The sequence below is a fragment of the Molothrus aeneus genome, chromosome 1, assembly GCF_037042795.1.
Source record: "Molothrus aeneus isolate 106 chromosome 1, BPBGC_Maene_1.0, whole genome shotgun sequence".
In the NCBI taxonomy this organism is placed as follows: domain Eukaryota; kingdom Metazoa; phylum Chordata; class Aves; order Passeriformes; family Icteridae; genus Molothrus; species Molothrus aeneus.
This window is the reverse complement of record NC_089646.1, coordinates 110,755,518-110,778,322: the sequence shown is the minus strand read 5'-3', so window position 1 is coordinate 110,778,322 and position 22,805 is coordinate 110,755,518. Positions and strand designations below refer to the sequence as shown.

The 22,805-nt window shown below is 39.7% G+C and overlaps 1 protein-coding gene across 1 annotated transcript in view; it reads left to right on the top strand.

Annotated features, from left to right (window-relative positions):
• Window positions 1–22,805, top strand: part of LOC136564713 (ethanolaminephosphotransferase 1-like) — a 57,849-nt gene that overhangs the window by 12,314 nt on the left and 22,730 nt on the right. Inside the window, exons 2-5 of the mRNA XM_066562948.1 lie at window positions 618–686; window positions 5,400–5,508; window positions 7,597–7,671; window positions 14,702–14,970. Coding sequence (XP_066419045.1) covers window positions 618–686; window positions 5,400–5,508; window positions 7,597–7,671; window positions 14,702–14,970 — 522 coding nt within the window. The remainder of the gene's footprint in view (window positions 1–617; window positions 687–5,399; window positions 5,509–7,596; window positions 7,672–14,701; window positions 14,971–22,805) is intronic.

Here is a 22,805-nt window from a genome sequence, read left to right as displayed (position 1 = left end):
GAAATATTTTGTTTACAAAAGATATAGATATGTACTTACTAGAATTTATAAAACACATGTGTTTTCAAGTCTGTCCAATAGAGAAATGTTATTGTGGTAATGAACTGTGCTATTTTAGAGCTCATTTTTATAGTAATATTGCCTTACATGAATTAGCATAGTGCAAATGCAACTGTGTTACTATGACAAAAGCTGTGTATCTCTGCAAGATAATATTCCACCTACAAACACTTTCCATGTTCACTATCTATCCTAAATACTAGCAATGAACTGGTGCTCAGACTGTGCATTACTGGTAGTGGAAATAAAGGTGTTAAATCCAAAATACTGTAGAAATGCAGAATTTTATAGGGTTGTAAAATTAATAAGAATTTTAAATTAAAATGTCACTGCAGAGCTGTTTGCCATTTCACAAGCCTAAACCTTTGTGTTAATACATAGAGTTGCTAACATGGTAATTGTAAACCAGGCCAGTGCTTTTAAATGAAATAAAACCTGTACAAATCAGAGTAAAATAAATTTACACCAGTCTCACTGAGTGCTCTTAGATGCTGAAGGACATGTAAAAATAGCCATTGTTCAGTGCTTTGTTTAACATGCTTGCTTTTTCCTCACAGTACAGTGCTGTGGATACAAATCCTTTATCTGTGTATATTATGCAGCCCATCTGGAATAAAATTATTAAGGTAAGAATTTCATTTAATAAAAACATAACATGTTAATGTAAGAATTTGTTTTAAATATAGTGTGTACTTTCATTTAAAAATACATATTAATCAATAAAGCTGAAATGAAGACATCTGATAAAAGAAAAATGTTGCAGAATATTTAGCCGTGTTTAAGGGGTGAGTGTGTTGAGATTTTTCTTTAGAAAGAAAGGGCTGGTTTCTTTTTTTCTGATTGCCGTAGAAAAGGCATCCATTTCTTTTCTATATCTTTCATTATTACATCTTTCATTAAACAGCTTTGAAGACATGGATGGTTTTACTTAGTACAGATTATTTTTGTGCAGCATATGCTGCCTAACAACAGCATGGCTCTCTCTCTGTGCTGTGCATATGATTTTATGCAAGCACTGTCTCATTTTCTCCCAAGGGGACTTGCTTGAGACAGCCGGGCGTTCCTCGCAGAAGCTGAAAATGAGAGTGGTTACCATGATCACCATAATGATCGGAAGATGCCATCTCTTGAATGCATTGCAATCTGCAGTTTTTAAAAATAAACCACTCACAGCCAGTTATGCTGTTGTTGGCAAAAAAAAAAAAAAGGCAAGCTGTATCTCAAATAAATATGAACTTTATTGATCTCCAAGGAAGTACTGACTTCTGCATCTGCCTCATTACAGGAAATGTTTAGATTGGAGCAGACTTGAAAAGAAACCTTTGTACAAACAAAAAAAAGGACGTATGTGGTCAGAGCGTTGTTGGATCTGCCATCTTTGGATTCTGTAATTCAGGTGTTGATTATTCTTGATATAGCAGGAAAATCATAAACCCTAATTCATAACCTCAAAGTAATTTCATGGAAAGTGTTCATATGACCCAACTGAAGAATTAAAATACAACTTGACCATGCGATGAGAAAAAAGAAATTCAAAGATTTGACACTGACTTCAGTAATTCAATTCAGAGACTTTGTTTTTATTCCCATAATAATATTGAGGAAAACAATGAGGCAGAAAAGCCCCTCCAGCACTCTGGCGTGGGAGATGAGTAGAGGCTTTACTGTACACTTGCCCTTTGGTTTAGGAGATGGGTGGGTATTCATCTGCCATCAGACTGAAGGGGGAGTGTTGTCAATGCAAAACTTCCTATGTAGGTAATTTATCCTAATAGTTGCAGCATTTTACCAGAAGAAGAACAACGTTATTGAATGTTCCCATATAGCTTAGCCACACTATAATTGTTTGTAAAATATCAGTAGGAATGCAAGTTACTATAATGGTTTTGTTCCTGAACAATGCATTGCAATAGGGAAATTGGGATAATTTTCAAAGAATTGTTGAAGAATGTTTTGCATTTATGTTCATTCAGAATTGGGCAATACAAGTGTGCATCTTGATGACTGGGAGAAGTTCCTTCACTCAGTTTAGACATCCTGATGCATCCCTTCTCAGATATGAATTAATTATTTTTTAGTTTCTAAACTGGTGACAATAAAAAATCCATGTGGACTATTTTTACTAGATTCTAGAAGAGTTTAAAAAAAAAGCAACCTTAAATTCACTGAGCCAAGTAAAAAGAAAAAACAACTCATGAGAACAATGGCTTGAGATTCTGGTCTTGCCTTTCATATGCCTGTTTAATCCTAATGGCAACACAAGTTTCTCTGTATTCCACAACCAGAATTCATTGGAAGATGTGTTTCCTATGTTATAAGTCATTACCATTCATTGTAAAATGTACTTCCTGTGTTATAAGAAATTAAGAAGAACTTGACATTAAAAATGTGTGCATTTGTGAGCTGAAAACATATTGTTATAACCCAGCTCATTTATCTCTGGTGGGGATGCAGGACAATGAGGGGAAAAGGAGGAAATCCCACTGGAATACACAGGAGTATGCCGGTATCACTGAAATAAATTTAACTCCCCTCTGTTGCCTTTATGAACTTTGATTTTATCAGCAGAATTGAGCAAGAGTAGCATTTTAGTGGTCTCAAGTGACCTAGTGAAATTTGAACAGAGCTTTATAGAAATGTGGTTTTTACCATTTATTATCCAAATAATTGTTGTATTAAAGCATTTGCTGTTTCTATTAAGGCTTTTAGAATGAATGGCTAGACCCAGAGAAACAGAAATCAGTTAATACTTCATGGAACTAAGAGTTTTTTAAAAGGTTCAAGCACACAAGGGTTTTGCCAGAGAGCAGATGTGATTTGCCCCATGGCACCTCCAGTTGTATTAATCATGTAGCACATTGATGTATTAGACCCTCTACTGTCTGTTAATTAGACAGTAAAGATTGCAGCTCATCCTTCTATAGCATACTAATAAATTCAGGCTCTATTTTTCCAAGGTGTATAAGAAGTTAATCTTGAACACCCTGTGATTTTCTAATTATGAAATAGGGTGATGGTAGTGTAATGCCAACTAAAAAGATAAGGAGCATTAAATATAACAAAAGGGATTTTGCAACTGGAATACTTTCGAAATACCTAGACAGCTTAGGTTCAGTAAGGATCAAAAGAACATGCTTAAGGGTTTAACTGCAGGAGAGTCTGTTTTCCTGAGGACAGAACTCCTGCAACTCTTTTTCATGGTGTGTCTGTTAGCCAAAGGGATTGCAACTGTAACAAGTTGAAAAACCTTTGAAAGTTTCCTTCTTAAATTACACAGTTAGCAAGAAAGTGGGTTAAAATAATTTCTTCATGTTCACACCACGGAAGCATGAATTATTTCCTGTAATAACTTAAACATGACATTGTGACTATTTAGAATGATGAGCCTAATTAGAAAGCAGACATTTGTGGTGCCCCACTTGATTTGATTGTCAACAATCCTTATGAATCATCCAGGAAAAAGCAGTCAGTTTATCCATGTATATCCATGTAAACATTTCATCCATAGTGTCTTAGAGCATTCTTTTGATCTATGATTTAGATTAAAAGAGACAAATCTAGATTTTTTTTTTCAGTGTCTGTGCTTCTTATTTCATGGAAGGTCAGAGATACCAGATAAATCCATCTTCTGCATCCTCAGGTAGCAAAGGTGGGAGATGTGCAGCTGCTGCTGCACGCTGAGCATGCAGTCAGTGTAAGAAAGGGAGACCATGCGGCGAAGGGTTCCTCCTTAGATGATCTCCAAAAGGAATTTCAGGGGACATTTGCTGTCCCTTTTCTTAGAGGTTTAGATTTGCCCTTTTGAACACTCAGAATGATAGATATGTTACATTTTAAAAATTGTAGCTATATGCATTCCATGGTGTATTTTAAATACCATGAAAGCTGACATGCAGTGTTTTAAAATCAGTGATAAAGTCCTGCTGATAAGGAAACAAATATCAGATATAATAGTTTTCCCAATGTCATTACAGAAAACATCTAAGAAACATAATGGAAAAGTGTTCAGGAACTCTAACCTGGTTTTTGGAAGTATACACTTAGTCTGTACACTATTGGTTTTCACAATTTCTCCTGAATATTACAAATTGTTCTATAGTTGAAAAAGATAACCCAGTCAGGATATTAAAGCATTCAGATTTTTTAAAGTAAATTTAAGTAAATGTAGTAGTTGGATAGAATAAATTAATATGTATTCATCTGTCTGTTCAGCTAGCTAGTCCAGAGATATTGACAAAACATTTGATTTCAAAACTATTACTGGTATAGTTAGAGTATGCAATATACTATAGTATATTGTAAATATATAGTATATTGTAATATACTATTCCTGTTAGTATCAGGAATTTTTTGATTTTCTTTAATATTTTCTTGTACTGTTTTATAGTGTTGAAGTACTTTATATATATTTTGAGTCCTTAGGCACTCCAAATAATTTAATTATAAGCCTTTAGTATTTTTGTGTTTTATATATATTGATAATGTGTTTGAGTGATGGTAATGGTTGATGCTTAGTATTTCTGCAAATATGTTCTGTCTAAAAATCATGTAGAAAGCTGTGTAGGCTATTTCAAAAAATATTCTGGAGAAACTGTGTTGCTTGGGAAGAGTATTTTCAAAAGGGATTCCTTTTGCAGTGTAAGGAGCCCCTTAAAGCCAGGGAATGAATGCCTGAGAATGATTACTGGGACAAAGAGGTCTAGGTGAAGGCAGAGTCCTTTTCAGCACCCTCCAAAGTAAAATGAGTTAATGGAGTGTTAATAATTGATGAATAAAGAGGGAGACCCTATCAGAAAGTTACTATCTAGAGGGCAGGGAGATGCTTGTAATGGGGAGATTTCTGAATCTAAAAGTGTAATGCACTCAGGGTCTGATTTAGTTGATGTTTGGAGTAAGAAATTATTCATATACTTTGGAAGAAGGGCTTTCCTTGTTATAGTGTGGGAATACAATGCTTAAAAAACCTGCCACGTGGATGCTGAATTACCACACTGGGGTGCTGCAGCCTTCTTTCAGTTCTGACACAGCTGATCCTTGGGATCAGGCTTTCCTTGGGAGCTGGGTGAATGAGGACAATGTACAACATTTTAAAGGGAGTACAACGTTTCACAAATATCATTCTTACTGCAGTCACAGAAATCAGGCAAAAGGATTGCATTTGAAAATAAATTTCAGAAATTAAAACTGTATTTGGATTTGAAAATGGGGAAATATACACAAATCTGAATATTGCTGATGTAATATAAAAGCTTCTTTCCTGATAAAAAATATTTTATTAAAATAAGATGTACAATTTGAAATATAATTTTTCTGACTTTTTTCGTTTCATTTTTTAACAGATAGTGCCTTTGTGGATTGCTCCCAACCTGTTAACATTCTCTGGATTTGTCATGATTTTGTTTAATTATTTTCTAATATCTTTTTATGACTGGGACTACACTGCCTCAGGTAAATATATTCACATAGTAATTTTTCAGAGTTATTGAACTGCTTGTAATTCTGAATGTTACGGGGAGGTATCAGACACTTAAATCTTCCACTTATTCCCTTAATAAGGCTTCTATAGGTGCAGATAGGAGAATCTACCTCACACATAGCATTATAAATTTAGATCATTTTATTGAAAAATCTAATTTAACTTTATCCCTAAAATGGGTTTCAGCATATGCTGCTTGAAGTCTCTGGTAAGATCTCATTATATTTAAAGTTTATTCCAGGGTTTAAATATGCAGCCAAAATCCACTTGAATATTCTTCATAACATTTTCATTGATTTCACATTTTCTAATACCTACACTAATGCCTGCAAGAGTTAACTTCCCTTTCATTTCTCCACTATTCACACCCCCTATTCAAGACTGCTTCTAGACAAAAACATAGTTTCTAAATAAATGTCTCTTCAAATTATGACTTTCAAAGTCCAAGTCCATGTTTGCTCCTCATTGAAGACCAAGTCAGAATTTTTTTGGATCTAATTGCTCCTGAGTGTGAGGCATGTTTGGTTTGGGCTTCTCAAACCACCTGTTGGAGCCCACAGAAGGTAGTGAGAGTCTTCCAGGTGATTAATATGTAAAATACATATAGATAAAAGGTTTTGATTTTCTTTAAACTAGGCAATTCAGTGAAAATAACTTTTATTTCCGGAAACAACTACATTTAACTGTCTTTATTTTGTTATGCCTGTGGTTAGCTTCAGGAGGCAGACTTCGGTGAGGGTTGTTGTACATTTAGCATGGCAATTCTAGAGGCAGGGATACTTGTTAGCAGTTTTGGTTCAAAAGTTACATTTTCAGGACCAGCTTGTTATGTAGTTGTCTGACCTTGTTCTTGCACACCTGGTTTTTTTTGGTTTTGGTTTTTTTTTTTTTTTTCAATGCAGATGATGTTTACTCAGCCCTGTAATAAAAGAACATCCAGAACAGATCTTTTTAATGGGATGATGTTATCTTGGCACATTCTCAGTAGATATACATGGAACTTGAAGACATTTGAAATGGTGATGAAGTCTGTTAGAGTTGAGACCTGTATGTGTAGTTTGCAAGCTCTTCCTAAGTCCACATGAGAACAGTCCCCATCATTTCTCAGTTGATGGAAAATTTCCATGCAACCCAAAGGGCCTTTGGAGTATCATATATCAATCCTATACCTAGGATCAGAAATAAAAAAATTAATTTCCTGCACAGTTGGTTTTCATGGTACAGTTTGTAGATTTGCAGCTAGGAGTCAGGAATTGTCATCTTTGCTTTCAGAATGGCAAGATGAGGCACTGAGAGAAAGGAAGTCAGGGCACTGCTTTAGTTGCTGGCATCTTTCAGGCAAGGACACACCTCTGTATGCAGGAATTCCCTGTGTTTGGTGCCAAATGGCAGAAACCTGAGAGCACTTTGCATTTACAGTTGTTTAGTGTTGATGTAGTATTGGGTGATGCTTAAGTTAAATAGAAGTCTCTTTGGAAGAAGGATCGATTTCTTTAAAGGAGCAACAATAACCTTGGATTAATGCTGTCAGCAGAGCAAGAACAGAACTCTGGGCTCTGTCCAATTCAACTATCTTTTCCTTTTTCTCATTAAAAAAAAAAAAAAAGGGTGCTAGTATTTCTGCTTGCCTAAGGACAAAAACTTCCTGTTCAGATCTGTGTGGTGAGAGTGCTACACAAACCCCAGACTGGTACTGATAATAATGCTTGAAAACTTTTTTTCCCATATATAACATGAACATTAACTAATTTTTCAATGGATATTCTTCCCATGACCTGTGAATATTTGCCTAGTTGCTATCATTGTTTTGTGCAATATTAGAGTCATTTCAGGACCAAAAACCTCTCTATTACCTTTTGTCCTTTACGGTGGAAACACATTCAAGCCTGCTCAGTGCTTCTTTGATAGAGCTCACCAGTGCCTGAAGGTCAGACTCAAATATTTCTGTTTGATGCAATGTGTTAATCAGTGGCAGATAGTTTGTATCTGTGTGCATATCTTGGTGGATTTCTTTGATGTTAACCCCTGTTACCCTGACTCACTACCCCATTTTTTTTCAGGTACCAGTCCTGGACTTGTTCCCACCTGGGTGTGGCTGTTCAGTGCTTTTACCACCTTTTGTGCTTATGCATTAGGTAATGTAGAGTGAAATAATTTGCATGTCTGACATTTTCATGTAATTTTGTCTTCAAATTCACTAGTGATGATTCTGAGATAAAGAGGCATTGAGGATAAATTACTGATCTCTTTCCAAAACAGTTCTCTTAGATTAAAAAAAAACCAAACAAACTAAAAAACCCCAAACCAAAACACACAATAAAAAGGTTTATCAGACTTAAACCCAAACTAGCATGTTAAGTAATATATTAGAGGCTCTATTACAGTAACTCTTATCCCTCTTGAATGTTCAAATTATTTTAGAGGAACAATGGAAATCATTATATAGCAGCAGTCTGGTTCCAATCCCCCTGCCATGGGCAGGGACACTTTCCACTAGATCAGGTTGCCCAGAGCCCCATCCAATCTGGTCTTGAACACTTCCAGGGATGGAACATTCCCAGCTTCTCCAGGCAACCCAATCCAATGCCTCATCATCCTCACAGTAAAGATTTTCTTGCTAATACCTAATCTAAACCTACCTTCTTTCAGTGAACCCATTCCCCCTTGTCCTATCCCTACATGTCCTTGACAAAAGTCCCTCTCCAGCTCTCCTGTAGCCCCTTTAGGTACTAGAAGGCTGCTCTAAGGACTCCCTGGAGCTTTCTCTCCTCCAGGCTGAACAACCCCAACTCTCAGCCTTCTTCATAGGAGAGTCACTGTTGTTTGGTTTCATAAAAATCTTCGTCCCTTGATGATGATATTCTGAGAAGCTCAGACATCAGAATTAGCAGAGGGTGCTTTCAAAGAAATAGGAAAAATAAAGGACAAAGCAGAAAAAAGGAAATTATTAGGCGCTTCAGTGCTTAAGGACTGTGTCAGGAGAGGTGGTGATGACAGATGTGATGACAGGCCTGAGTTTCTTATGGAAATAAGCGTATATTTTTTCTTTCCTCTTGCTGTTTTTCTCCTATAACACCTATGTCTCAGTTTCATATTCTATTTTTACTACTTCATTCCGTGCCATGAGTGTATTTTTAGGTAGACTGCACCTTGCTGTGCGGTGGTGTGAAGACAGACGTGAAATTATGCTGACCTGGAAGTGAGATCCACATTTATGTGGCTTTTTTGCTTTCTCTTCCAAAACTCTCTCGTTCCAAAGTAGACTTTCCACACAATGGTGCAACAGAATTATTTTTTGGGGAGACTAAAGGTAATACATTTAAAGGACTGCACAGTTCTGTGTAATAAGGATCCAGGAAGGCTAGATACATTTAAAGAAGAAAATCTTATAGGCACAGGAGCAGGCTATCCCTAGGTGCCCAAGGATGAGCCATCAGGGAAGACTGGCCTGGCTGAACAGGGAGTTTTCACTGGACTTGGAGAGAAAAAAAAAGAGTTTATAAACTTGGGAAATAGGGGCAGACAACTTAAGAAGAGTACAAGGATGTCATCAGGTCTTGTAGAGAGAAAACTGGATTGGTGAAAGCTCAGCTTGAACTCCATGCTGTCACTACTGTGAAAGATAATACAAAGTGTTTTTATAAATACATTAGCAACAAAAAGAGGGCCAAGGAAAATCTCCATCCTTTATTGGGTGCAAAGGGGAACATTGTAACCAAAGATGAGGAAAACGCTGAGGTACTCGATGCCTTCTTTGGCTCAGTCTTCAGCAGAAAGGCCCAACACCCTCCAGGCAGGCGGCCTGAGCTGGTAGGGAGGGACAGGGAGCAGCCAGAGCCCTGCTGGGATCCAGGAGGGAGCAGAACAGAACCCTGCTGGGATCCAGGAGGGAGCAGAACAGAGCCCTGCTGGGATCCAGGAGGGAGCAGAACAGAGCCCTGCTGGGATCCAGGAGGGAGCAGAACAGAGCCCTGCTGGGATCCAGGAGGGAGCAGAACAGAGCCCTGCTGGGATCCAGGAGGGAGCAGAACAGAACCCTGCTGGGATCCAGGAGGGAGCAGAACAGAACCCTGCTGGGATCCAGGAGGGAGCAGAACAGAACCCTGCTGGGATCCAGGAGGGAGCAGAACAGAACCCTGCTGGGATCCAGGAGGGAGCAGCAGTGCCCTGCTGTGATCCAGGAGGGAGCAGAACAGAACCCTGCTGTGCTCCAGGAGGGAGCAGACAGAACAGAACCCTGCTGGGATCCAGGAGGGAGCAGCAGTGTCCTGCTGTGCCAGCTGACACTCACCAGACACTCTGTGGGGCCAGATGGGATCCACACCAGGGTACTGAGGGAGCTGGTGGAAGAGCCAGGCTACTCTCCAGCATTTGTCACCAGTCCTGGTCAACCAGGGGGGACCCAGGGAACTGGAGAACTGGCCAGTGTGATGCCCACCTGCAAGAAGGGTTGGAAGGAGGATCTGGGGAACTACAGGCCTGTCAGCCTGACCTCAGTGTCTGGGAAGGTTATGGAACAGATCATCTTTAGTGTCCTTGTGCAGCACATGCAGGACAGACAGGGGATCAGGCATGTTTAATATCTTTATCAATAATTTGAACGAGGGGATTGAGTGCTCCCTCAGTGAGTTTGCAGATGACACCAAGTTGGGTGGGACTGTTGATCTGCTGGAGGGCAGGAAGGCTCTGCATGGGCATCTGGACAGGCTGGATCAATGGGCTGAGGCCAATGGTGTGAGTGTGAGGTTCAACAAGGCCAGGTACCAGATCCTGCACCTGGGTCACAACAACCCCAGGCAGTGCCACAGGCTGGAGAAAGAGTGGCTGGAAAGTGACCTAATGGAAAAGGAGCTGGGAGTGGTGGTTGACCGTGGCTAACATTGAGCCATTGTGTGCCCAGGTGTCCTAAAACACCAATGGCACCCTGGCTTGTATCAGAAATCATGTGGCCAGCAGGATCAGGGCAGTGATTGTCCCCTGTACTCAGCACTGGTGAGGCCTCAACTTGACTCCTGTGTTCAGTTCTCAGCCCCTCACTACAAGAAGGACATTGAGGTGCTGGAACATGTACAGAGAAGGGCAACAGAGCTGGTGAAGGGTCTGGAGCACAAATCTTATGAGGAGAAGCTGAAGGAGCTGGGGATGTTAAGTCTGGAGAAAAGGAGGCTCGGGGATGACCTTATTGCTCTCTACAACCAATAGACACCTGTAGCAGGACGCTGTAGCAAGGTGAGGATTGGTTTCTTCTCCTAGACAACAATCAACAGGACAAAAGGAAATAACCTCAAGCTGTGCCAGGAGAGGTTCATGTGTGACATCAGGAAAAAATTTTTCTCTGAAGGGGTGGTTAAACCTTGGAATGGGCTGCCCCAGAAGGTAGTGGAATCGCCATCCCTGGAAAATGTTCAAGAAATTACTGGACATGGCACTTGGCATTATGATTTAGTTGACATGGTAGTATTCAGTCAGAGATTGAACTCAACGATCTTGGAGGTCTTTTTCAACCTTAATTGATTCCAAATGTACCCTCTCCTTGACGCTGTTTTTGGTAAGGCCATTGCAGTGTAGCCGTATATTTGTGTGCCATATTTGAGATGCTCAGGCTATATACAGGTGTGTTATACATGCAGTGTTGTGCAGAGGGGCTGACCACTTTTGGAATCAGACCAATGCATGTAGAGCCATCTTGATTGACTTGGGGTATCCCCTTGAGCAGATCTCTCCCCCTGCATTGTACATACCTTGGCATTTTTATTCAGTTGGTGAGATTGTGCCAAAATAATTTTGTCCAGAATTTCTTTGTGCCATAAAAAGCAATGGGACAACAATCCCTTGAAGGTGACTACTACTCAGATTTCTCTAGCAGCTCTCTGTACTCAGAAGGGTGGTTTCTTTTGTGAAAATCATTTTTTTATGTCATTGTATGGAATTTATTGAAGTGACGCTTCATAAATTGGAATTACATATTGGAACTGTTACTGTATGGCACCCCAGAAGGCTCATGGGAAGTTCAGCTTCTGAGATTTTTAATGTAGTTGGCTTTTTCCAGTGAAGCTTGTAGTTCCTAATACTTGGAAGGCAAGGAATATGATGTTGACAGTCAAAGCTATAATGAACTAATATATATGTAGATTTTTATGTCTGCTGTCCAAGCCACTTCATGAAATATTTAGTCGGAGATTTAATTTTGCATGGCCAAAGTTTTCCCTCTGGAAGACTGCAAAGAACCATAATAACTAACTAAATATGCAACTGTAATCTTTCTCAGCTTATTTTAATGACACAGTTACTCTCTCCAAATTCCCTAACATGCTGCTCTCCATCCCTCCTGCTTTTTTAAGGTGGCTTGGTATCATTTCCTTCCCATGAAATGGAGGGCTTTTTGCTGTTACTTTGAATTCCACTCTTTAAAAGTTATATAAACTTTATAAAATGGAGTATTTATGAATCTTTGTGAGACAAAATCATAATATAAGAATTCTAAAGCAATGGAAGTGTGAAACAGTGTATGCTGACCAATGAACACACACCATTGTTGGCATGAATGATTTCAAACTGAAACCTAAACCAGAAAATATTTTCAGTCTTTTAAAAAGCCAATGAAACTACATGGAAAATGTGGTTAAGGATTTCTGAAAATCCGGTTTGATGTATGTGTCATATGGTTCCTGTATTTTTTTCCATGACCATTATAATTAGAAGTACTGTATTTTAGGACAATACTATAAGCTTCTTTTTACAAAAACCAAGTTCTTGCAAAATGAAAACCACTTTTCACTGTGAGGTAGATATTTTAGTATCTATATACTTGTGTGACAACGTCAAATTTATAAACAGACAAATGTTCTAACATTCTTATTTTTAAATAGTAACACCTGTGTACCTGAATCCTGTCTGATTTGAGATAGGTGTTCTTGGAACATAAACCATCACAAACTCTTTAGGATTGCTTATATCTTTATTTGCTGGTAAGGTTTCAGAGATGTCGTTCAATGGATGGAAGAATTTCTAATTTTATTGCAACACCTTTCAAGTAACCTCAAGCTTACACAGTTTTCTTTCTGCACATTTCAGTAAGATGCTGAAAATTCAATGGAAATGTTAATAGAGAGAGAATGAGTCTCTAGAAGAAGACAAGCTATATTTGAAATCCTCTATGAGATATTTAAGTTTTTGAGTTCTGAGAACTGTCTCAAGAGATTTGTGTTTGAGCAGAGGATATATCACAGCTGTTTAGATATTACAATAGAGATATAGTCTAAAATCTGTACAAAATGAAATCCCATCTTTTCCTGGTTTAGGTCCCTGAAGTATATTTACATTAAACAAAACTCATAGTACTGCCAAATAATTCAGAGAAGTAAGTAGCATATGATCTACAGCAGCTGTGGTGTCTTTGGTCTCACTCTGCTGAGTTGTGCTCCTCCTCAGTTTTGGGTTATTAATGCTAACAATAGCTAATAATTGTTAGCTATAGCACCTGCCAAATAATATCAAATAAAAAAGCACCTCCATTTTATTTTGAGATTCAAGACAAAACCAAGTAATCTGTAGGGTTTGTTCTGTGTACTTTTTCCTAAGAGGTTCATCCTGCATGTTTACATGTAACTTCAAGAGGAAAATAGTTCTATTTTTCACCTGCACAGTCTCAGAAAAGAGACTAAGAGTATGGTTTGACATTACAACTAAGAAATGTTACAGCTGCTAGACCACCTTTCTCCTCCCTGTGTTCACCATCCCTCCCTAGTGCCATCTCCCTTGCATTTTGTACCATTCACAGTACCAATTCAGTGACCCAGAAGAAAACATAATGTTTGCTGTCTTTCCACCAGCTGAACAGGTTGCAGGTCACCCTGTTCAACAGCAGTGATCTATCAGAGCAACTCAAACCATATTGTCCAACTACATTCCCAGAGTAAGGTCCTGTACAGTGCTGTATCATTTTTTTAGCACTCAAGCACTAAAAGTGATCAACGCGTAATGCACCTTAACTAATGCATTCTTAGAATCATGTAATCATACATGTTGGAATAATCCTTTAAGGTCATCAAGTGCAGCCATTAACCCAGCAATGCCAAGTCTACCACTAAACCATGTCCCCAAGCGCCTCATCTGCACACCTTTTAAATACCTCCAGCGATGGTGACTCCACCACTTACCTGAACAGCCTGTTCCAATGCCTGATAACCATCTTTGTAGAAATGTCCAATGTAACCTCCCCTGGTGTGACCTGAGACCATTTCTTCTTGTACCTGGGAGAAGAGACCGACCCCCATTTCACTAAAACCTCCTTTCAGGTGGTTGTAGAGAGCACATAAGGTCACTCCTGAGCCTCCTTTTTTCCAGGCTAAACCACCCCAGCTCTCGCAGACACTCCTCATAAGACTTGTGCTCCAGACCCTTCACCAGCTCTGTTGCCATTCTCTGGACACACCCCAGCACCTCAATGTTCTTCTTGTAGTGAGGGCCCCAGAACTGAACACAGGATTAAAGGTGTGACCCCACCAGTGCCAAGTACAGGGGGACAATCACTGCCCTGGTCCTGCTGGCCACACTACTTCTGGTGGAGGCCAGGATGCCATTGGCCTTTTTGGCCATCTGAACACACTCTTATATGAAAACTGAAAAACACTTCAAAATATGTGTAAGCACAAATGCAAATAAATTTTGTGAAATTTGCTCCCTCCTTTAAGCTGCCATGTAACTGTTAGTCATTGATGTATTGAGCATCAAGGAACTTAAAAGCCTTAGTGAATCCATCCCACAAGAGGTCTGAAGGCTCAGAGGGTCCACAACACCAATGGATGGGCAAGAAGCTCTATGGACACTTTTCAGCACTTGAAACTAATTGCAGGGACTGATGTAAAAGTGTTTCAAGACCACTGGGGGCAAGTAATTATGAGTGTCTTTCTAAAACTCATGAGAAAGGTGGCATTTAGTTTCAGAGCTGAGGTAAGGACAGAAAAGTTACTTGCTATCTTGAGCAATTATTTTATGAGCAGTTTTAACCTGATGGTATTGAGGGGGCTGTTGTGTTTCAGTTTGCTGTCATCAGTGTAATTTTCCTGTATGTTATATACGGCAGTAGTGAATTGTATGTGGAGAAAGCTACTGCTTTTGTTGTGCTTTAATTCTTTGTTTATTTTCCTTTTTCAATCCTTCTAGACTCCATAGATGGGAAACATGCTCGAAGGACTCAGTCCAGTACTCCCCTGGGAGAACTATTTGACCATGGGCTGGATAGCTGGGCTACCTCCATTTTTGTGCTTTCCTTTTTTTCTGTCTGTTCCCGTGACAATGGGAAGACTGGAGTTTCTGTATATACAATGTATATATATTTAAGCATTGTCTTGTTTAACTTCATGTGTTCACACTGGGAGAAATATAACACAGGAGTTCTTTTTCTTCCTTGGGGATATGATATAAGCCAAGTGGTAAGTATTTATCATCCCTGTTTTGGTTTTGGTTTTTTAACTATGTAATTGTTTTCATAATATTAAAGCAATAGAAAAATAGAGTTCAAGGCGAATATATTTGGCTGAGATATTGAAATATGTGAAATTGCAAAACCCTAGAAGTAATTCAGAAATATTTTCTGCATTTGCAATAAAGGGCTGTTCTTGAGCAAATTGTCAGCATCAGTGATTCATTGCTGTGCAGGAGAAAAAGGCTTGCAGCAAGCCTAGCAGCCAGACAGTGCCCATGAGAATGTCATTTAACTGCAATTGATTTGTGATATTAACAAAAATTACTATGCTGTCTGAAGCCACAAGCTATTTTCCCCCCAATACCAGACTGTGAGGCACGATGTGAATTAGTCCAGGTAGTATCTATTAACAGTAATTACACAGTTATACACTACCAGACCTTCTCAATTCTGCTCCATTCTATAACAAATGTGGTAATGGAAATGCAGAGAGAGGTAGCTGTTGTCAAGTGACTTCTGCCTTTGAAAAACAAGTCAGTCGTCATGGATGTCAAAAAGTCATAGACATTCAGCAAGGTCAAGTACTTATCAGCCCACAGTCAGCATCAGCTGAGTTCTTGTCTGGTTTTCAGCCCTGTGGACATCTTCAGAAAGCATACCCAGGGCACCTAAGTGAATGGTGTCCTCAGTGCACAGATGAGTAGCAGTATTAACAAGCTTAGTGCACTTCCAAAGGCCCAGCGCTTCCGTGGGCTGGCTTATCTGTGTCTCAGATAGCCAAGGTCTTGCAGCCTGAAGAGCACAGTCAGTCTTCTGAGCTTCCTGTTACAGGCACGAGATGAAAGATACAGCCAAATTATTGAAAATAAGTTTGACAAACACTCAAATATGTGTTTTAATGGAAATACAGTATTCAAATTAATGGCTGCAGATGTAATGCTGTAAACATAATCACAATCCAGTGGTTTGAGAACAACTCAGAGATGGTGGTCCAGCTGTGGTGCATCTGTGTTGTCCCCTAGAAAATAGGTTTTGGAAGAAGAAGTTGGCTCAGGACTAAGACATTAGGCAGCCAGCTGGTCTGCAAGTTTCAGCCATGTCTGTGTAAGGCTTCTCCCTGAAGTTCTTCCAGCAGGAGAGGAGTAGCTGTGTTCAGGCCTATTTCACTGGTTGCTCAGATGATCACTGTACATGTAAATGTTCAGAAAGCTCTGCTGGATCACTGCAGCATCCAAACTGTATTAGTGGTTAAATCTGGGAATGGGTATCAACTAGCAGACATGTATGATAACTCTGTCAGTGCCTGTTAGTGACCTGTGCCTGTGGCCCTGTTTTTAATATTTCCCTGCCTGACAGATTTGTGGTGAGGCTGAATATCAGTAAAGTTTGTAAACTGCTTTGATTAACTGGGATGCAAGGTGCTAACAAGTACTATTTCCTGTTCCCCTCTGATGCTGAACTGCTGTCCTGCTCACTTGGTTTTTAGTGCCTTCTGTGATGACTTGGTTACAGTCAAAGTGATAAGCTTGTGAACGTGAGGATTTTTTGATGCTCTTTAGCAAAGTCATCAGCTGTGGTAGAAGATTGTACCATAAAAATCTCTGTATGTCAGTTTTCTCATCTGTAAAAAAATAGCTGTTGTGGTTGTCTATGAACTAAGAGAAGGCAGGCTTTGTAGCTCAAGGTGGTATTTTTCCATTAGTCCAAAATACACTACATACACACCAGAAAGTACATAATATTTTTTTCCCCAATTCTACTGACTAGTCTAGTAAAAGATCTTAATTCCCATAAATATCTGTTCTTGTTTTGTGAACTCATTCATCAAATTTATATGATATGTGCTCTATTAAAGGTAGCTCTTCATCTCCAGTAACTTAGAGGATACTGGAGACATTAGTAAATGGCTGATGACGAGTAAGAAAAGTTATGTTTCCCTTGCTGGTTTTTTTTCCCCATTGCTTCTCTGCCAGGTATTCCCACAGTCACATTTAGAAGCAGAGAGTGTAAAAGCACTCACTAGCTGCTTCCAGACTGATTTGCAATGTTTAGTTCAGAATTTCCTCCATGGCATCCCTAGCTGGATTGCTGCAGGAATGTGCTTCTCTGTCCTGTGTTCAGTAATTTCACCTACAACTTAATGCTGTTGCACTGGCATATCAGATACTCAGGTGGTCTAGTCCCCCTGCTTTTGCTTTTAAACTTGTTGGCAGCCAGGAACTTTGGGCTTTGTTATCACCACAGAACTCAAGAAAACCAGCAGTTAGTGTCAACGTGCAAATAGAGGACTGATGACCTTAATGAGCTCTTAACTGGCATGTGGCTCCAAAGACCCTGCTGCTGAGTCAGCTCTGCTGCACACAAACACAGCCCTCTCCCGGGCACTGCCTCAGCTGTGCTGGAGAAAGAGCTGCTGTTCCTCATGAAAAATACCTTCTTATAGACAGGGAAATCTGTGGGAATTATGCACATCACGTTTTTCTGTGACTTGATGACTCATCAGAACTGGTAACCCAATTAAGCTAGCTGGGCTGTAATTGGCACTCCAATTAGCTTTGATTACAGCAGACAATCACTTGCAGGAAGCTGTGGTTTGTAAACTTGAAAAATGGCTGTAATGTGTTTGAGAGATGCTTGGTCAGAGGACCATTATGTTTGTGGATCCAGAATCAAGGTGGCAGCAAATGCAGCAGGGAAAGCTATTCCTGTCTCTCCTCCCTCCTGCATAAGGATCTGTCCTGTGCTGACTCCTGAGTAGCAGAAAAAGGTGCAGGGAAAGCAGCCTCTGTATCAGAGCATCTAGACAATTTTCATACACTTTTGAGTAAGCACACCTATTGGAAACCCCAAAAGTCTGAGGAAAAAAGAAAAAACTAAATCTCTGCTATGATCTGTGAGAAATTCCCTTGGATACATCTTGTGAAAATGAAGACATTTATTTTTGTCACAAGACGAACCAAAGAAAGCTAATATCTGCAAATTAAGTTTCTTAGAGAAAAAAAAATGACAGAGCCTTCCTGAGAAATTAAAATTTCTGACTTGTTGCCATATGTTAATTTTCACAGACATTGTCTTGTTTTGTTTAAAAAAAGATCTGTTTTCTTTCTGGAGAATTTAATATTACCCTAATGAAATACTTGCCTAATCCTGCTGTTGCTTTTCATAAGCCACTGCAGTTGAGTTCATAGCAGGGGAACAAATTTTTCCATAATATGATGTAATGATACCTCTGCTCCATCGGTGCTGCCCTAAGTGTAACAGGAGATACCCTTTATATTCTTAATTAAAACTTTAAAAGTGAAGAGCTGTGTGAGAGCTGCGGTGACCCTGACAATTCCACTCTCCTTCCTCTCCCTCTCCCCGGCCAAGAGAAGCAGGCTCAGAAGAAGCACAAGCAGCAAAATCCCAAAGGCAACAGGCAGCTGTCTCTGGCCCAGCCCTTGCCCTGCAAGGAGAGGATGTTCAGAAATCCCACACATAGAGAGAGTTGTGCCTGAAGGGATGGGTGCCTGGACCTTGAGTCCCAGGGTTTCAGTCTAAGATGCTTTCCCAGCTGCTTCTGCCTGATGGCTTTGGACAGTACCACTGAGAGCCTCTGGGAGAACCCTCTGCCTGCCTTGGAACTCTGAATAAATGGAAGTACACGATGCCCCTAGCAACTGAAACATTGTAGGACTTCCTCTTCTCCTTCCTTTCAGTCAAACTGGGAAAGGTTTCTTTCATGGGTACCATAGACCAGGTTTTCTTTTGACAAGGTTATTTACAAAACCCATGCTGAAATATGTTCCATATGACCTTTTCTAGGGATGTGCTGTGGCAGCAAATGTTTCAGGAGCTGGCAGAGAAATCCCAAACAATGCAAGTGCACATCACTTCTTGAAAAAATTTCTACCTCCTCTGAAGGGCAAAACCCCTTTTCTATTAAAAAGCAAAATAAAGGTGCAAATATGTTGTTCTTTGGTCACATTAACAGGATTCACAATTTAATTTCAGTTGAAAGGATATTCACTTTCAGAACTTTTCTAATTTAAGTGTCTGTGGAAAGCATAGCCTTTCTTGTGAAGAAAAACTATTATTACTTAGTTCCAAAGTTGTAGCAGAATGGAATTATTGAAGTAAGAGAAGTGATAGCAGTGAGGAAGCAGTGCTGGCCAGACCATGGTGTTTGCTTCAAGCTGCCTCCATACAGGGCTGGAAACTGATCTCTACACTCAGTTATCTGAGGGAAGCCCCAGGGTGTATCCATGGGAAATCTGAACAGAAGAACCTGCTGTGCACAGGCTTTTTCTGCAGCAGACTGCTTCATTCTTAACACTTGGTTATGAGTCCCCACAAACCTTTCTTGATTAATTAATCTTCCACATGCCTTTAGTTATTTTGTCTGTAATGTCTAAATTTAAAGTCATCTTTTTAGGTAAAATTTTTCGAAGTATAAGATTTGCAACCTTCAATTATTTATTGAAAGAAAGAAAAACCGGAGGAAAAAATAAAGTGGAAAAATTGCACATCACATTAAAGCTAACTCCTATTGAAATAACTTGTAGGAAATCATTCTTACTCTTTTAGGCAAGTGTCACATTTATTATCAGAAGAATGAAGTAGTCTTGTATTTTAAATGGCTTTGCTTCCTAGATGTTTATTTTGAGCATTGTGTTTATGGAAAATATTTCAACACATGAGCAATTAATACTATAGCTAATATGCTAATGAAATTGAATATTACAATAAAATTAATGTCAGGTTTCTGTGGAATCATAAAGAATTTTATAGCATATCCACAATTTTTTAGAAGATGACAAAGCATTTGATTTTTTATTTCATCATGTAGAATATCACACAGCATACTAAATGTGCCTGTGTGTAAAACTGAAATGGTAAATCTATGGTAAGAAAATAAATATATGTACACACACAATCTAAAATATTGTGGTCACAAACCTTATACCTGAAATAGTGAAAAGACATGAAAGTGATGGTGATTTAAAAATATCAAAAATTTTAGAGAACAGGTAAGAGGTAGAAGGCAGAAGACTTTGAGGGGTTATACTGCCTTATGTTTATATAGAGTTTTCCCAATGCCACATCAAAGAATTATTCTGATTTTACACAGGAACAAATGTGGCTATGTTGCTGGTATTTACAAAATTGTGTCAAGATAGGGAGGCCCTGCTCAGAATCCAGCTGTCCTGCTGCCAGTTATATCAGAGAAACTACAAATTAACACCTTGTATTTTCACATCTTTCTCATCATAAGTATTCCTCATCCTTATAGAGAAGGTCTTGGAAAGCCAAAAATATTCCTGGTCAGATGCTGCTGAGAGTTGGAATCCAAGATTGCACCCATCTACTTTGCCTTGCTATATAGTTCTCACTTGTGTTATTGTGGTGGATGGATGCCAGGCACCCACCAAATCTGCTCTGTCACTCCCCTCTGCAACTGGACAGGGAGAGAAAATATAAAGAAAGGCTCATGAGTTGATAGAAGGACAGGGAGAGATCACTCACAAATTGCTATCGTGGGCAAAACAGACTCAGCTCAGGGATATTAATTTAATTTCTTATGAATCAAAATCAAAGCAGGATAATGAGAAGTAAGACAAATCTTAGAAACACCTTTCCCCTACCTCTCCCTTCTTCCTGGGTTCTATCTCCACTCCCCCACGGCACAGGGAGACAGGGAATGGGGGTTATGGTCAGTTCATTACAGGTTGTTTCTGCTACTGCTCAGGGAGAGGAGTCCTCCCCCTGCTCCAGAGTGGGTTCCTCCCATGGGAGACAATTCTCTGTGAACTTCTCCAATATGAGTCCATCCCATGGGCTACAGTTCTTCATGAACTCCTGCACCATGGGTACCTTTGCATGGGGTGCAGTCATTTAGGCACAACCTTCTTCAGTCCTGTGGGTCCCCCACAGGATCACAAGTCCTGCCAGGAAACCTGCTCCAGCAAGGGCTCCTCTCTCCATGGGTCTGCAGATCCCTGCCAGGAGCCTGCTCCAGCAAGGGCCTCCTGCAGGTTCACAGCTTCCTCTCAGGCACCCACCTGCTCTGATGTGGGGGCTTACAGGTGGATCTCTGCACCAACCTGGATGTCCGTGGGCTGCAGGGGCACAGCTGCATCACCATGGGCTGCACCATGGGCTGCAGGGGAATCTCAGGTCTGGTGCCTGGAGCACCTCCTGTTCCTTCTTCTCCACTGACCTTGTTGTGTGCAGGGCTGTTCCTCTTCCATATCCTCACTCCTTTCTTCTCTGGCAGCAATTACAACTGTACAATATGGGTTTTTTTCCCTTTTAAAATATGTTAACCCAGAGACATTGTCACCATTTCTGGTTGGTGCAGCCTTGGCCAGTGGTGGGTCCATCCTGGAGCCATCTGCCATTGGCTCTGCTGGACATGGGAAAAGCTTCTAGCAGCTTCTCACAGAAGCCACCCTTGTAGCCCCTTTGCTACCAAAAACTGGCCACACAAACCAAATACAGTTATTTAACTTGGACTTCTCATTTTACAAAAGGCTGCAATTATTTTTACTTGCTAGAGACTACATTTATATCTGAAAAGTACTAAAGCTGGTTTATGGCAGAGAGATAAGTAAAAAACTTGGCCATCTTTTCTAAAGTAAAATTATTCAGTTGAACTCAGGAACATTGCTTTACTTTTTTTTTCCACCAGCAGTGCCTTTAAAACACATTATACAGCTGATTAACAGACTTAGGCTTTGCCAGTAATTTTGACAATCTTCAATTTTTTGCTAGTAGAGCTTAGATCAAGGGACACAGCCATTTTCCATTCTTCAGTCTTTCTAAAGGAGGTCTGCTTTCTAAAGCTGGAGACTGCTTCAGTGTAGGCGAAGTGATGAGTCCTTAAAAACCAATATACCAAAATTTGGAAGCCAAGGAGTGGGTTTTTTTTCATATGCTACATCTGTTAAGAGGCAATCTCAATCTGGGAGTTTTGCATCACCAAATCCCAGGGCAGGGCATTCCCTATGAGAGCCCCTTGCATCCACACCCCTGTTCCTAGACATGCATTGACATCTGACAGTGATGCTCATGACTGCCCTGCCAAAAGTACTGACTGTAATAATGGTTAATGCTAAAGTTCCTCTTTTATAATTTGCCAAAAAAGTCTTTTCAGGATTCAACATGTGAGAGTAAATTCAAGCTCCATCAAAGCCAGTTGGAGTTTTGCCATCAACTTTGATGGGGTCAGGATTCCATCCATCATCTCTTATGTGTAATTGAATACAATTTCTTCAGGAAGCCAAATGTTAGCTCTGATGCAGTGGATTGCAAAACCCATTATATGTGTCCTTAACTGAGACCAAAATTTGACTCACTGTCTTCAGTGGCCCAAGACATAATGGCACTCACTGGTGCCTGCTCCTCCTTGCTGCAGATCTGCTGTGCTGCTTGTTCTTGCAGAGGCAATTCAAACATCCAGTTCCACAGTGCAAATCCAAGCAAAACCTCATAAAGACCTATATACTGACAGGGCAAGAATCTTGGTTTCAGATACAGAGAAGTAAGTGGAAACAAATGTAGTATTATCTACATATAATAGAAGTTTAAATGACATCAGCACTCTGCTCTTAATCTGTGATCTTAAAAAGCCTGGTAATTAATAAGGAGATTTTCAGTGTATCATCTTTGAGTTAAAATTTAATAGAAGACCAGAAATGTGCTTGTTCAAGTTCAAATAGAGAAAACACATAGCATAGAAAAAAAAAAGTGTATTAAAAAACCTAATTAAGAAATAATAAAATCTGTAACACAAGTAAAGCTGGAAACCATTTTTTCATCCCAGAGTAAGAAGCTGCATTGAGTGGAAAATATAAAGGTTAC